The sequence below is a fragment of the Apodemus sylvaticus genome, chromosome 1, assembly GCF_947179515.1.
Source record: "Apodemus sylvaticus chromosome 1, mApoSyl1.1, whole genome shotgun sequence".
Lineage (NCBI taxonomy): Eukaryota > Metazoa > Chordata > Mammalia > Rodentia > Muridae > Apodemus > Apodemus sylvaticus.
Window position 1 is genome coordinate 30,266,040 of NC_067472.1, and position 16,389 is coordinate 30,282,428.

At 42.6% G+C, this 16,389-nt stretch overlaps 1 protein-coding gene across 1 annotated transcript in view; it reads left to right on the top strand.

Moving 5' to 3' along the window:
* Nucleotides 1–830: 830 nt before the first annotated feature.
* The window catches only part of Prkg1 (protein kinase cGMP-dependent 1), a 1,198,874-nt gene continuing 1,183,315 nt past the window's right edge, over nucleotides 831–16,389 (top strand). Inside the window, exon 1 of the mRNA XM_052187297.1 lies at nucleotides 831–1,553. Coding sequence (XP_052043257.1) covers nucleotides 1,288–1,553 — 266 coding nt within the window. The 5' untranslated portion in view covers nucleotides 831–1,287. The remainder of the gene's footprint in view (nucleotides 1,554–16,389) is intronic.

The window sequence follows — 16,389 nt, forward strand, 5'->3', positions numbered from 1 at the left end:
CCAAATAAATGAAAAAAATCAATGATTTATTTAAAAAAAATGCTCTCTGTGGTGTACAATGGGTATTTTTAAAGTGTAGTATTTAACTCCAGTAGTATAAACACTCTGGTTCAAAGGGCTCTAAGAATTCTGTTAGCACTGGCCGGATGATAGTTGCACAGGTAAGGGAGACACAAGGAGGAACACAGTTGCAGTTTCCAAACTGAACTGGGAGGGTGAGCCAGCAGTTTCGCAACTACAGTAGGAACTGTGATATTTGGAAGCTCAATATACACTATTTAACTCGAGTAGATTAAATAAAATCCAGACTTTAAATTGTTCACAATCAACGCACAGCTTTTCCATTTTCTGTAAACACTTGTCTTGTTCATGATATGCTGATCCAACCTCCACCACCAACCATTTTAGTCCACAATTTCCAGTAAAGTTAAATGCTACAAAACCTCACAATTACTATTGCCCTGTAGGGCATTCTTAGAGAAAGTCTCAACCTCAGAACTTCACAGTGGGAATAGATGCAAACACATGCATCTCCAGACCGCTGTCCAGGCATGCACAGTGGAAAAGGACATGGTGAAAAAAGATGGATTTCTTTACGTTATTTTCTAAAGACAGTTTAATATTTTAATATTTATAAAACCTCTCTCACACACGTTCACAGTCCTCTCTCTCTCTCTCTCTCTCTCTCTCTCTCTCTCTCTCTCTCTCTCTCTCTCTCTCTCTCCCTTTCTTTCCCCCCCTCCTCCAGGATCCAGTTACAAGCACTGCGTCATCCTTGAGAGATCACATGGTAATTGTTGCTATTTCAAGGATCAAGTGTCATGAAGCACCCCATCCCACTCCCTTCTTTTGGTACCATATAGCATAGAAGAGTGTCTGTGATGGAGTGAGCACAGGCTCCCTGGTCCAACCCTCTGTGGAAACCAGGCTCTTGGTGGGGTGGCGCGCTCGCGTATTCTCACCAAGCGACTGGGAAAGGGGGACGAGGGAGGGGGGTCTCAGGGGAGGAAGGGCGGCTCTAATTGGTTTCTCAATGAAAGATAATCACCTATTCCCCAGAGACGCTAGGGATTAGCACTCTGCCTCTCCACTCCTTCCTTTTAGACGACTCATCCTCCCTTCTGAGCTTCTAGTCCATTCAGCAGGAGCGATCGCAGGAGCGGGGCTGCACTCTGTGCTCCGGGCTGAGAGCCCCAGTGCCCGGTTCGCTGCGCTCCTCTGCCGCCGTCTCAGCCGCCGCCTCTGGAGGAAAAGTTTCGAGAAGGGGGATCGGGCTTAACCATAAAAATGAGCGAACTGGAGGAAGACTTTGCGAAGATTCTCATGCTCAAGGAGGAGAGGATCAAAGAACTGGAGAAGCGGCTGTCAGAGAAGGAGGAAGAAATCCAGGAGCTGAAGAGAAAACTCCACAAATGCCAGTCGGTGCTGCCGGTGCCCTCCACCCACATCGGCCCGCGGACCACCCGGGCGCAGGGCATCTCCGCGGAGCCGCAGACCTACAGGTCCTTCCACGACCTGCGCCAGGCGTTCCGGAAGTTCACCAAATCCGAGAGGTAGGCTCAGGGCGTCGCGGGGCAGGGGCCACTCTCTCCCGGCGCTCTTGGGGGCAGCAATCTGGACCGGGGGCTGTAGGTCCTGGACAGAGCAGGGCGCCCCCTGCTCGCGGAGGCGGTCCGGGAAGGGGAAGTGTTTATTTTTGTTTCTGTGCATCACGTGCTGTAGTTGTCCCTGGCGGGCTGGGAAAGGCGAGCTCTCCGCGGAGACGCGCCCCTGTGGCGTGGGGGTGGGGAGAAGGACCGCGGAAAGTTTGCTACCCGGCGCTCGACGGCGCGGGCTACTGTCTCTCGGGGCGCCCACGCTGGGACAGAACTCTGACCGTCCGCGGGCCCGGAGAGCTTCCCAGAGGCAACCCTGAGACCCAGGCCTCGGGGTGACCTGAAGCCTGCTGGGGTCGAGTTCAGTTTAGGGACAGAGTTGGTCTGGAGAGTGAGTTTTGCCAAGAGGGCTCTAGCCGGCGTTGGGGCAGATCAGGAACTGGTCGCCTTCGCGTGAATTCAGCCTCCAGCCAAGGGCTAGGAGGGGAGGGTTATTCACAGGGTCACTTTCAGGGGAGCTGTGATGTCATCTAGAGAATGCCACAAACCCCCCACAGAGCCCCACCTCTGGGCGCTCATTTGCTCTGCTTCTGTTCCTTCTAGAAGTGCCACCCCTAGTTGCCCAGGAGCTGGTGATGCTTGGGTCACCTTGCACATGAAGCAGGTTGGGGCAACTGCTTAGACCAGCGCAGGGGGCAACAAAGCGCAGTTGGGGTAGGGAGAGAAGGCCAGAGTTTTCTCTAGGCGCCACCTCGCCTCCCTACTTTCTTCCTCCGAGGCGTCTTATGAGCCAAATGTGAAAGCATCAAAGTTGTGCAGCTTCTTCGGGCTGTTCAGAGGAGACTGGATGGGTTTTGGCCACAGTAGGAAGATTTTGCACTCCACTCGCCGCCTTCGCAGAGAAGGCTGATCGATCGGTTGCAGCGTTAAAGCCCTGTGGACATTAGGGGGAGGAAGTGCAGACTCCAAAGCCCATTACTGGCTTTTAGTCTCTGGAAGTGCAGGGCCCGAAAGTGCATTTCTCAGGATATTGAATATTCCATTAGGCGTGCCTTCATGCCTGCCTACCGCCTACCTCTTACCCTTTCCTTCTTCTCAGATCACTTGGTGTCTGACTTTGGGGCTCTCGGGGGACTACTAAACTACCCACCCCCAAACGCACACACTTAGCTCTCTTGTTTTGAGGTTAGTTCTTCTAAAGAGCAAGCCTTATCATAGGTACCCTCCGGGTCAGTTCTAGGGTCCCCCATGTTCCCGCCCCGCCACTGCACTTTTTCAGACTCTCTAGTGTATTGATCACAGTGAGGGCAGGCAAAACAGACGATGTGGGAGCTGGGGAGGTGGTATTCAAAGCTGTCTGAAGCTTTAGAGCTGGGGGTAAGTCGGGATAATAGCCTAATAGGAATCCTCAAGAAGGCTACCACTTAAGTCCTGGGTTCGTCTTCTGAACAGGGATCTCAGAGAGCTTTCAGATACCCCGAGTCACCTTCGACTTTGAAAATGATACTGGTACCTTTTGTCCCAGATTGTTTTGGAAGTTCCTATTGCCCGGAATGAGGCCACTCCCCTCCCACTTAGGCTGAAACTGCAAAGAGAGCCAGTCTTTGGCCTGGCCTTGGGTTGGGAAGCTGCTACAGTCCTGCCTCCGCCTAGCTGCGCATTCCGGGGCCGTTGCCCTGCCCGGCGCTCGGCAGCTGGAATCAATCTGCCCACCTCCTTAAGAAGCCACTTCATCAGCGGTCACCAGGCAGCTGCTTGCCTCCCAGAGCTGCCGGTTCGAGCTTTATCGCATTTTTGAAATTTCAGATTTGGTATCTGGGGCTGTGCCCCCTTTGGAGTAACAGTATGGTTTCACAGCAGAGAGGAAATTCTCACCAGGGAAAACCCGCCTTCCCAGAGACTAGTCTCAGGCACCAGTTTACAGAGAAACACCCCCTCCCCCAACACAAGCATTCTCAAAGAATGTGAAGTTTTTATATTTACGAAGAGGAAATGGCTTGTGTCATATGAAATACCATCCTTTTGGATTCCCCACCCCCACCCAGCGGGTTCTGTTGTTGAAGTAGGAACTCTCATCTCAAGAGCAAGCCGCTCAATTCCTGCATAATAGAGATTAAGGGCCCAGTTATTTGGGTCTTGAACAAGTATCTGAAGTACTTTTCTACTTCCTTTCCGTCCTGGTTTACACTGAACTGAGGCAAAAGTCTTCCCACTTGTGCTTTCAAGTTGTCAAAAGGAAGCATGCAGTTTATTTTCAGTAAGGTGACTCATTAGCATTTAAAGAATTTTGACAGGTATAATATATGGGCATAGTATCCATTGGCATTAGGTACTCATTTAAAGAGATAGTACTAACTTATCAACTGCAAGACACCTTGGTTTAGCTAAGAGAAGAAACACTTATAAAGCCATTTCTAAAACATCAAGGTTAGTGTCAAACAAGATGCCTTCAAAATAAAGGAATACTTCGTGTGTCTCTGGTATTTGCATTTAGGAAGCAGATACTCTATCTCCAGTGACATGCCATGGCTGAAACACAGTGTTTTATTCCAAAACTAATGTTCAATTATAATTTGAATGATAGCTATTAACACTGAAGGTTCATTTCAAATTTTATTAGGGCACTTCAGTTTTATACTGACAAGAAAATAGATTTTAGTTTGAATTAGGAATTTGTCTAGAGGGAAAACTAAAAAAAGATTTTCTTATATCTTTATGCTTTAGGGAGAGTCTGTAGTCTAAAAATAATTTACATAGTAGGTGGCAAAACCGTATCTTAAGCTTTTATTGTAGTAGAAGGAAATGGGAGAAATTATCTACTGCTATAATCAACTTGGTCCAATTATCTAGATTTCCATGTGTCCACAGAGGATATAAGGCTTGTTCTCCATTAAGAATGATCCAAGTATCTAAGGAATGCTTAGATGAAAATTATACCAGGGAAGAGGAAGATCTGAGCTCTCGAGCTAAGTATCAAGTGTACAGAATGATGATCATGTTTAAAAAGAAAACATCTGACTTATTACAGTACTCATTTGCAGACCCCTTAGGAAATGCTCCACGGGGATCAAGTGATTATCATTGAAAACTTCAGGCTCTTTCAGATGATGGTGGTGAGGATACTTGAAATTTATGCTTTAAATACTTTCTTCTAGCCAAAGAACTCCAAGTATTTCCCACAGATTCCCTGGAACCCCATTCCCTTTATGCATGTATTTCACATCAAGAATTTCCTATTCTTCTCATTTTTTTCCCTTAAATTTTCATATATACATAAGTCCCTTAATTTTGGCTGTCACATCAACTAGTTTATGCTCAGGAGACCACACACAAGTTTTAAATTAGCTTGAGCCAGGGCTAGAATCAATATTAACTCGTTCCCGGAATAAGAGCAGACAGTATTCCAAAGTGGCTGGGGCTATTTTCATCTTAGTTCCTTTGATTCCTCTCATGCCAGTTGATCAGCAGAAACTTGGACTTCCATGGGACATAGATCCATAGACTAGATGCCCCAGAAAACCTTTGCCTTTTGCATCTTTGAGTCAATTCAGATGTCATTTGACCTTCAGACTAAGTCAAGAGATGCCTCATTTTGATAAAAGCAACTTCAATAAAGTGTGTCCTGGTTATATCCTGTTACTTATCAGTTATTTACCAGTTGTTCAAATCAAACATATAGAGAGCTTTGAAACACCAAGAAAAGCAACAGTGTAGCAGCTTATCTCTCTGACCTCAACACTGTGCTAGAAAATATATCTACTGCAGCAGTTCACCTTTTTACTGTAGCACATCTACATGTACCTGTGAAGAAATTCAAGACTTGCAAACTAGTTTGCTTTGCTTATAGACTCCCAACCCAGGACCACCACAAGCAGTTTTAAACACAAACCTTATAGTTTTTGATCCACATAAAAGATGTAGAGGCACAGACTAGGGTTCATTCGATCTAAGTAACCAGTGAACATTTCTCACTGGGTAGAAAGCACCTACCATGAGCTAACCTGACCTTACAGGAAAGAGACCAGTCTTACAGCCATCCTATATATAATCAACTTGGTCCAATTATCTAGATTTCACAAATTATCTGTTTCACAAAACTGAAGGTCCAACTTGGTCCAATTATCTAGACCCATCCTGGATGGGTCTGCTTACCTGGGAAGTCCTCAGGAAGTCCTGTCCTTGTATTTGTTACTAGCAATCTTTTATTTTCCTCTTCTCCTGGCTTCTGCAGTTCAGTGTCAAGTTCAAAGCAGGGAAGAACAACAACATTGTGAAAGGCATTGAAATGGCTTTGGCTGCCACCTTTGGAATTCCTTTGCATTTGCTGGAGGAGGACTGTGTGCTAACCCTTTCCTGTCTTACCATACCTGTAATTAAAGGGATTGATCAGTATGTTAGCTTGTAAATCACTTTCTGATTAGCATCATAATAATCTCACAACAGCATTGTGGAAGGACAATATTTTGGGCAGAAAGTTAAGGCAGGCTAATGGCGTGGATGAGTATTAGGCTGGTTAGCTGATGTGCATCCTTATATCTTGTCATCCTTATTGAAAGGGACAGATTTGAACGTTAGTATGCCACATGGAGTTTCAGCCCAAGCTGTGCCTGAGATAGGTGGTTCCTTGGTTTAGCAATGAGAAAACTAAACAAATCCTTGTGGCCATCCTTTTTCAAGCATCTGAGAAATAAAAACAGAAGAATGTTGTACATTACTTGGTTGTGCATCTGTTCCAGAAATGGCAAATTGATACTTTTGTCGTGCCATTTACCTATATTTGTTTAAGTGACATTTCTTTGAGCTCAGTTCTGGTTCTGAAACCAAGAATACATTTCCAGATGGACCTGCCTATGCCAGGACTTCCTCTTCATTTGAATCACTAATGTAAGCTGAAGTCAAATACTTATATTCAACCACGTGTCCATCAGAAATTTTACCCACACACCAGACCTGAATAAACAAGTGAAGTCCTTTCTTTTTCTCCTTCCTGTTGGAGGGCCTGCTCCCTAGTGGGCTCTTGACATTACTACTCAAAGACGCTGAGAATGCACTACATCTTTTTGCTCGATAAGATTTGCAGGTGATTTCATAGCTGCACAGGGTATGGATAATTATTTTTGTTTCCCATTGAGAATTTGCTTATCAGGCTCCAGAGCCAGACGTTATCAGGGTTTCTTGTAGGTTTTGGAAGTTACTGTGAGCTCTGAGATAAATCAGGGATAGCATATCCTGTTTCACAAAACTGAAAGTTCAGAAGCTTGGGAATTGTCAGAAAGGATTAATGACCTTGACTCTGGCTTTGTTGGTGTACTTCTTAGGCTACTGGTTCACTGATGAGAAAATAGAAAAGAAAATGGAAAGATACACACACACACACACACACACAATGTACATAGTACATTTGTATGCAGACATATACCAATCACCACCTCTGATTTACATTTACTGTAGTAGTTGTTATAGCGCTTGTTTAAGTTACCCCAAAAAAGTACTTGTAGGAAGGAAGTCTCCCTTCTTATTTCTGTTTGTCTAAAGCTGCTCATGGTATCTTGAAGATTCTCAGATGCTTGTGCACGCTATTAGGTACATCGCTCTATGACCTCACCCAAAACCAGATACAAGAATCAGTGGTTGTCATTCTCCCTTATCCAGTGCTCTATATTTTTTAAACTACTTTCTTTGTTCCTGACTCTTCCTGAGTTGTGTGTGTGTGCCCTTGGGACCTGTGTTTCCAGCCTCTAGCTTGACATGCTTTGAGCCTTCTCAGATCTGTCTGCTTGTAAAAGTCACATACTATAAACATGGGGCAAACCATCTTTGTTGAAAAGATTACTGAATTTTAAAATCTGTTATATCTTTAGTTCTATGTGGGCATGAGTGTGCATGTGTGTGATTTCAGTTTTCTAAATTATTAATATAATTATTATATTGAAGATATGTAATGTTTTAAAATATCTGTTCAATGAGAAACGAATGGATCTTTAAGAGACATATCTTTTCCGTGGATTTTGGAAGGGTGGGTGGTAGAAGTCACATTCTTGTTTCAATATTTTCACTCTTGAACGACAGCATCTTTTTGTGGAGTGGTTCATCTTCTCCATACAAACCACAGAGATCATGCACAGAGCACAGACTTGGCCGGCTGTACTGTAAGCATTTTCAGATTGTTTTGTGGGTGAAAAGAATAGAAACCTATATTGCCTTACAAAAGCTTGTAGCTTTCGGTGCACATGATACGTACTTTACATTGACCAGAAAGTTTCAAAACAGTATTTGAAATTTGCCCTGTTCAAAGCACCTGCTTCTATGCCCATCCTTTCCCTGGTGCATATCAGTTTGGTTTATTCTTGGGAGTTCATTACTAGTCGCTAATTTGTTGTCCTGGGATTTAATTGGGCCTGATTGTTTTCTTCTTTTAAGAGTATGGCACATTGGGGTCAAGGGGCACTATAGGTGTGTGCTGGCTGTATGCAAATGTGTATTTGAAAGACAAACCAATAAGATATCTATCTATTGTAACTACTTCAGTAGAAATTAGCTTGACTTTTTAACTTGTAATAGAAATGATGCAGCTACAGCTACTAAAATAAACCCTTGACTCTACTGGCTGCTGATTCTGACTCTCCTTTGCACACAGTCTAATTTAGAGAGGGCTTCAAAATATATTTTACATCCCAGAGTCGTCTTCCTTTGAGCTCTCTGACCTCAAAATGCTACAAAAATACTGTTATAAAACCCTTTAGGGTTCCTAAAAATATTTGTATGTTTGCCTTTCACAAATACTCCTGGGTCTGTTTATTCAACGATAAGGCACTGTGATTGTCTAACCAGCAGCTAGAAAGCCTGTGGGTAAATGTTAGTGTTTTTCCTGAAGCTTCACCTTACCCACACAGTGTGTATGAGACTCATTTCATGTATTACACAGTCACCAAAGGACTTGTTTACATGTGCCAGAAATTCTGAAAATAGAAAATTCTTTTATACCTTAGGCTGTAAACCCTTGCGAAGAAACCAGGTCTGTTTACAGGAAAAATTCCAACTAAATAAAACCCACAGTTCATCAGGCTCCTCCCTCCCATGAGCTACTTTTTCAGAGAAAAGGTATATCCCGAATATATTAAAAACAAGTGAAAAGAACCTTGTGTCTTTGCGGGTAAAAGCACTTCATATTAAATGATGTGTCCTTTCAGAGAGGAAAATCACTTTAAAATACTCAACCTGGCATGCCCTCTTACCCCAGAGGATTTCAACAGCAGTATCACAAAATGTACGCCTTTGATCAATTATAAGATTAAAATGAATAAATGACTTTTTTTAAAAAAAAATCAAAATTCATGAATTATTTGTTTCTTAAGAACAGGGCTGAGTGCATTCCCAGGCATTTCCCTTGGGAAAGCCGTTCACTGAGTTCCAATTGGCTTCCTAGATGGGGAGGCTTACAAATGTATAGCAGGAAATTACACGTAATCCACAGATGGTCTTGTCTTTTCACAGGAGTATGGCACACATGGGGATATCATCTGTCTCGTGAGTCACTGCAGGAAAAAAAAAATGTCTGAGGGCCCTTCATCTGATCTGGGGTTCTGAAAAACCAGCTTCTTGACTCTGACTTTTTAAGCCTACTTATTTTCAGACAAAGGTGTTAGATTCCCTAGACTCAACTTAGCATTTCTGTTTGACATTGGTGTCCCAGAGGTGTGATGTACATATTATTAGTGGCATAGGAAGGCATCTAAGTGTGCACAAGTGAACTTATTTTATACTATTAATAGTTAGAGTTTAATAAATGTGGGGAGAAAGCATTTGACTAATGCATGGGTAGCACGCTGTGTAGCTATATTGATTAAAATAAACTGAATTTTGAGGATTAATAGATTTTTTTTAAAGTAGAAAAGTACAGTTTGTGGTTAATGTAGATGTAGTGAAGCAGATGTTTGGAAAATATTGTTTTAAAGTCTCTTTTTTTCCCATGAGAAATGTAACATTTTCAAATTTGCTGTGCTTGCTCATACCATCTTCAGGAGGGTTCTTTCTAATTGTCCTCTCTCTGTACCCATCTTCTTATGGTATTTTACATAGTTGTCTCTCAGTAGTTTTGGGGGAATTGAACTGGGGACACAGAATTAAAATTGTTAGCATTTATAAAATATACTCGTTAAGTGAGTTGACTTGAGAGTTAAATTAACACTGACCAGGAAAAACATTTAAATTACCTCAGATTTATGACTTTTACTCCATAGATGATTACAAAGCCTAGAAAAAAAACAGCGGAAGTTGGAAGCTCACCCCCTCCCAGCCTGTGTCTGGCTGGGTCCACTGAACAGCAGGGATCTGCTTTCCGCACCCTTCTCCCAGGACTGACTCTTGTTTTAGAGGGTGGATAAACATGGTGAAAAGAGGATTAAGTTAGATGTGAGGCCAGAAATGCACAAAGTCCATTCTTCTAGAGAGTGCTGCAGGTCATCCGCTCACCATGTAAGAAGGGAAGGTCTTCAGGCTTCAGTGTAATGACCAACAAAAGATAAAAGTCCTAGGAAGGAGAAAGGTTGAGGAGCGCGGTCTACCAACAGTCGCCACAAGATGGCAGCAGAGGTATAATATTTACTAGTTGGAGCCCACAGGCCGCATGAGAATTTTAAAACGTGTTATCTATGTTACTTTCCTAACAAGAGGATTCACGTATTGACTTCTATTTTTCTAATCAGTGGTGTTTAAATCACCAACTGAATTGTTCTCCAGTGTTTCTCTTGAAGACAAGACAGCTTGCATGGAGAGTTTTTGAACATTGATGTCACCTGAGGGAAATGTCCAAACCCCTATGAGGCAGCCTTTGGGCTCATATTTCATGGAAAGGAGGAAATGGGGAGAAATAATGGACAATTAAGTCTGGCTTAAAATGGATGGATATGTGAGGAGGTAAATGGAATTCTCCCCCTGCCCCAACTCCTCTCTCCCCCATAGAAAAGCAAAAAATAATCAATCAATAAAAAAAGAAAATATAAGAAAATTAGATCATTTAATAAACAATTCAAGGAGATGTTCCCATCTCCTTGATAATTCTGAAATTCTATAATATAGTTAAATAACAGTATAGCAAACAGTTTGAGGTCTCTAATGGATGGGATGTTTAAATACTTTATAAAAAGAAACTTTTGGGGGGGGGTAGATATCCTAAGTATAAACTGGTTTTCAGTTTGGGGCATAAAAAGAACTGAGAATTGTTTGCCCACCTGCCACTGAGGGATGCATTCTGGGTCATGTCTAGCAGACTGTAAGGTTTTGAATCAATATTCCCTTGGAAAGTGTCATTCAGTCTTCCTGTAAAAGAGGCTATTTCATTCACTCCGTGACCTCTTGTCATGTGAACCCCTCAGGGGCCTGGATGAGAAGTACTTTGCTGCAGGCTGGCATCCTTTGTGATTTACGGCTCAAGAGGAAAGTGCTTTTTTTTTTTTTTTTTTTTTTTTTTTTTTTTTTTTTTTGTCTGTCTTGGTGAGGTTCAATAGCCAAAGGAGGTTGTGCTATTAGTAAAAATGCTTAAGCTCAGAATTAATGCTTTTATTTAGTCTTTTCAATTGGCTACCTTCCCCCAGTGTTGTGCCAGATGTTTCTTGAACGAGCAAAAAAGAAAATAGAAAAACTTCAGCGTGACGCACATTTCAATGCTCTATTTGACAGCAAATTACCTTTGTAAAGAGTGTTTTCGAATTATGTGATAAATCAATCTGCAACTGTTAATATATAAACATGTTCTGTGGGTCAGTGATTCATATTCTTCCTAGCTGGGTTAGGGACTGAAGCTTTTAGCCAACCCGTGGTGCAGAGAGAAGGAAGCATGGATCTTGGGGGAGCCTTTATTCCTGTGAGCAAGGTCTAGCAGAAACTCCCCTGCCCCAGACACAGTGAAGCAGGCACCAAGCAGCATTCCATCCCCCCTCTCTCTTTGTTATCTCTGCAGGGAAAATTCCTGAGGCCTAACAGCAGGTTTTGAGGTTTGCTGCCTTGACAGTGTCTGGTTATCTGGCCTTGCTCTGTCTTCTGGATACCAGGAAGGCAGTGTGCTCAAGACAGGGCAGGCTAGCAACACTGTGGCCATTCAGACATTAAAGCAATTAGAGTAGGGGTAGGGATGACATTTCCTCTGTGCAGTGCTGTGTCATAGTTACCAAGATGAGAATTTCAGCATGCCCTCTCGATAACTACGGGCAAAGGCTACACTTCAAATCTTTTGGCTTTAATCTTCGGATTTATCTTTTTCCTTTGCTTGCTTCATGGCCCAGGCAACGTGTGCTGGTTGTCAGACAATAGAGCTGTGCAGAGCTGACCTCATTCTCCCAGTCCTTCCCAGTCCTTCCCAGTCTCCCTATAGTAGAGAGTCAATGGTTCTGCTTGTACAAACCTATATAATATAATAATATATAATATAATGTCTATATAATAGACAGAGAGCTCTCTGCTACAGAGTAGTGGTTGGTTTCCTTCCCTAAAGAACAGTTATTCCTTAACATTCCTTGGTAAACTATTCATTCCTTTTCTGATTGATTATAAAATGCAAGCTTTTGGCCAGATTAGACCTTACCAGTCTCTCTCAGATCTATCTATGATCCCCTTGTGTTTACATACCTCCGCTCAGTCGACAGCTTCTGTTGACTTTCATTGTTATTGCTGCAAGCAGTAGAAATGATGAGACTCATATTCTCGTAGACGGCTTTTGAAATGCCATTTATTTATAGATGGGACGAATGCTAAAAGGTGAGACTGGCAAGTCAAAAAAAATAAATAAATAAAAAGTAAACTTTCAGCTCAACTCTTTAAATTCCTTTGAAATTTGCATGTTCGGCGTGTGAGAAAAATATCTATATCTTTGTCTACTCAAAAGAAAAGGCATGCTAGTAGCACCAGAGAATGTAACCTTTGCAGCATTAAAGACAGTTCTCTAAAAAGACATGGGTCATGTAGCCATCTTAGAAGCAAGGAGGAGGTCTGATGCATTTTCCTGTTGACATATGGTCACAAGAACACACGCTCCTTGAGGCAACAATATTCACATGTCCCTTTTTCCCCCAGATTTATAAATCCATGTAGCATCGATGCCTTTCTATGTGGTTTTATAAAGAGGGAAAATCCCAAGGTCCCATGATGTGCCTTTGAAAATAAGGCTGAAATTGTATGCATCTATTGCTCATGTAGCAAAGGCGTTCTGCATGAATCGCAATGATTTGTTTTTCTTTGCATTAGAATAAAATTTTGATACTTGAAGGACTCTGAGGAACTTGCTCTCCCACTTGGGAAAATAACAAATTCCAAGTCTCTCAGCTACATTTTTTTTAAAAGACTGGTGGGAAGATTTGGACATATATGGTATTGGAGTCACAGAGCAGATTTTACTTTTTATAGGCTAGGATTTCCATTACAGCCTCCCCCGGTCTCTTTCTCTCTCCTCTCTGTTCTGTTTTTTTTTTCCTCTCTGTCCATGTTGAGATATTGAGATAGATGAGAGGTGTGTTTACTAGTATTTGTTTAAATGAGAATCCAATAATATGAATAATAGTATCTGTTAAGCTTAGACTTTTTAAAAATTACATTTATTTATTTATTTCATGTGTATTATGTTTCAGCACACATGTGACATGGTGCACATATGGAGGTCAGCGGACAGTTAATGGGAGAGAGTTAGGTTTCTTCTTTTACTACGTGAGTCCCAGGTTTAAAATGCAGATGTTAGTATTGGAGACAAGTGCTTTTATGCATGGATTTTAATTTCCCCTTCCCAACAAAAAGATTAAAGTAAGAGAAACTTTGAGAGGGTAGAGGGTAGGCAGAAGAGAAATTTCTACTCAGTCAAACCCGGGAGTAGATAGTGACCAATAAACTAATGATCTTGATGTTCACAGGCTTGAAGAATTCTTTCACGTACAGATTGTGCGACGTTAGATAAATTACTTATTTCTTTGAGGTTGATTTTTGACATGTTTGTAAAAACACAAATGGCCTTGCCTCTAAGCTTCATGTGCAGACATGTTCCAGGGCTGTTTGTAAACTGCAGGAAGATGATGTGCACAAAGCTCTCAGTGAAATTGCTAGCAATTGTGTCATAAAACCTGTACAGGGGCAGAAGGGTTGCCCAACAACTTGCTTTTGAAGCTACTACTGCTCAGAAAGGATTTAAGGAAATATTCTGCTCACCCTTTTAGATTAACAAACAGTTTTAACAAGCAAACTGAAGATCTGGAGGGTCTAAAGGATTCTGATTTGCCAACTACAGATGCTTGTTTGTGACTGATCTGCGATTAGACCTCAAGTCCCTAATGTCCCGTATACTTACCCCTTTGAAAAGTACCTTAAATATAAGCAGTAAGTGAACCAAGGAAAGGTGTGTGTAAAGTGAAACAGGACAAGTAGAAATGACAAGATAAGGCACTGCAGCCATGTCCTAATAAAATGTAAATATATAAAATATACATATACACATACATATACGCATACATATACACATATTCTTATACACATATACACATACATATACATATACACATACATATATACATATACACATACATATATACATAAATATACATATATTCTTATGCACATATACATATTCACATATATATACATATACACATACATATATACATACATATACATATATTCTTATACACATATACACATACATATACATATATACATATACACATACATATACACATGTGTATACACACATATACAATTTGACTTTGTGATGCAAATGATATGGACTGCTCGCCACCAGCTGTATACCCCTCTAACTCTACAAGATTCTTTATCTGAGTTTCTTAGAAAAGCTGCTTCTTGAAGACTACAGGTTTAACAGAAACAGTGCCACACATTGCTTATGAGGGGAACAGTATAGCAGGGACTCTGCGTGACCGCCCTCATCAGATCTAGGAAGGACACAGAAGTGCCGGAAGTGTTGCTCATGTCCTGCATAGCTGGGACATGACTGTGGCCACACGGGACAGTCACACTTTCACGCTTAAGTCCTTATTTTCCAGCTTTGTCCTTCCGTCCTGTCATTATCCATGTGTGCAGCCATACCATGAATTGGTAGCTGGTTGCATTATAGGCTTGCAGACAGAACTAGTGGCCATACCGCTATCCCCACACTACGGAAGATTCCTGTCTCCACACCTGACAGCCAGGGGGAAGAACATTCTTCCTGATGCTCTGGGGTGTGCCCCCTATCTCTGCTTCTCATTAAGTTTGTACCTTTCAGAGTTCTCAGTGCCTGCTTGCTGTTTAGAGACTAATCTTAATTTTATTTGAGTTTTTCTATGTGAACAAATATTATTCTAGATTCCCCCAGAGCAGACTGATCAGTTAGCATGTAGGAAGACATATGAAGAAGTTTGGATATTAAAAAAAAAAAAAAAGCCTTGTTCTGTGCTCTTAGACTGATGTCATACTAAAACGTGCATCCAAAGCTTTGGCCTCTTCTGTTGTTTAAAAAACCTCCCACGGTTGTTGACAGGCTTAAATGAGCTCATGCCTGAGAAAGATTTAGCTGAGTGCCCTGCTCAGAGCAGTCATTCAACAAACGCAGCCCTGACTGCCATTGTTCACTGCGTCTGACCTCATTCACCAAACATGTAAGGCGCTTTTAACTCCGTGCCAGCAATGGGCCCATGTGTATTCTTGCCATATTTCTCAGCTGACACTTGCATCTACCTCTGCTCACCGGAGTAGTTACGACCCTGTTTTAGAAGTCATTTCAGGAGTCATAGATGGCACTGTCCAGGGGCCGCATTTAGGACTTACTCGACTTTCTTTGCCTCCAATGCAAGAGTCTCTGTCCTTCCGGGCATGTTTCACACTCCTGCTTCTCACCGCAGCTTTTTACAAACTTGTCATGCTAGGAAAGAATTCCAGAAGCTAGCTCATAGATAAACAGGCATAGCTGAGCTACGGCCCACTCAGTGGCTCTGCGCTCTCTGAATCAACAAACATGGGCTTTCAGGTTTAATTTGCCTGAGAGACTCAGCATTTGTATGGCTGAATCATTGAAGATAGCTAGCTAGCTTATAAAACTTTAACGTTTGTTTCTTTGGTTCTTCCCTTTCCTCTCTTCTCTCCTCTCCTCTCCTCTCCTCTCCTCTCCTCTCCTCTCCTCTCCTCTCCTCTCCTCTCCTCTCCTCTCCTCTCCCCTCCCCTCCCCTCCCCTCCCCTCCCCTCCCCTCCCTTCCCCCTTCCTCCCTCCCTCCCTCCCTCCCTCCCTCTCTCCCTCCCTCCCTCCCTCCCTCCCTCCCTCCCTTCCTTCCTTCCTTCCTTCCTTCCTTCCTTCCTTCCTTCCTTCCTTCCTTCCTTCCTTCCTGTCTTTCTGTCTTCTCTTTCATTTTTACTATTCAAGTTAAGTTCTCCCTTCCTCCCTTCCTCCCTCCCTTCCTCCCTTCCTCCCTTCCTCCCTCCCTCCCTCCCTCCCTCCTCCCTCCCTTCCTCCCTCCCTCCTCCCTTCCTCCCTCCTCCCTTCCTCCCTTCCTCCCTTCCTCCCTTCCTCCCTTCCTCCCTTCCTTCCTTCCTTCCTTCCTTCCTTCCTTCCTTCCTTCCTTCCTTCCTTCCTTCCTCTTCCTGTCTTTCTGTCTTTCTTTCATTTTACTATTCAAGTTAAGTTTTCAGTAGAAACAAAGTACAGTTACACACAGTATTGAGAATCAATGTGCTAATGCTACATTAACAAGGATCACATCGTGAAGTGTTCTAATTACCTAGGAGAGCCTAGAGGACTCCTCCTACTATTCCTTTCTCTTCCATGCAGTAC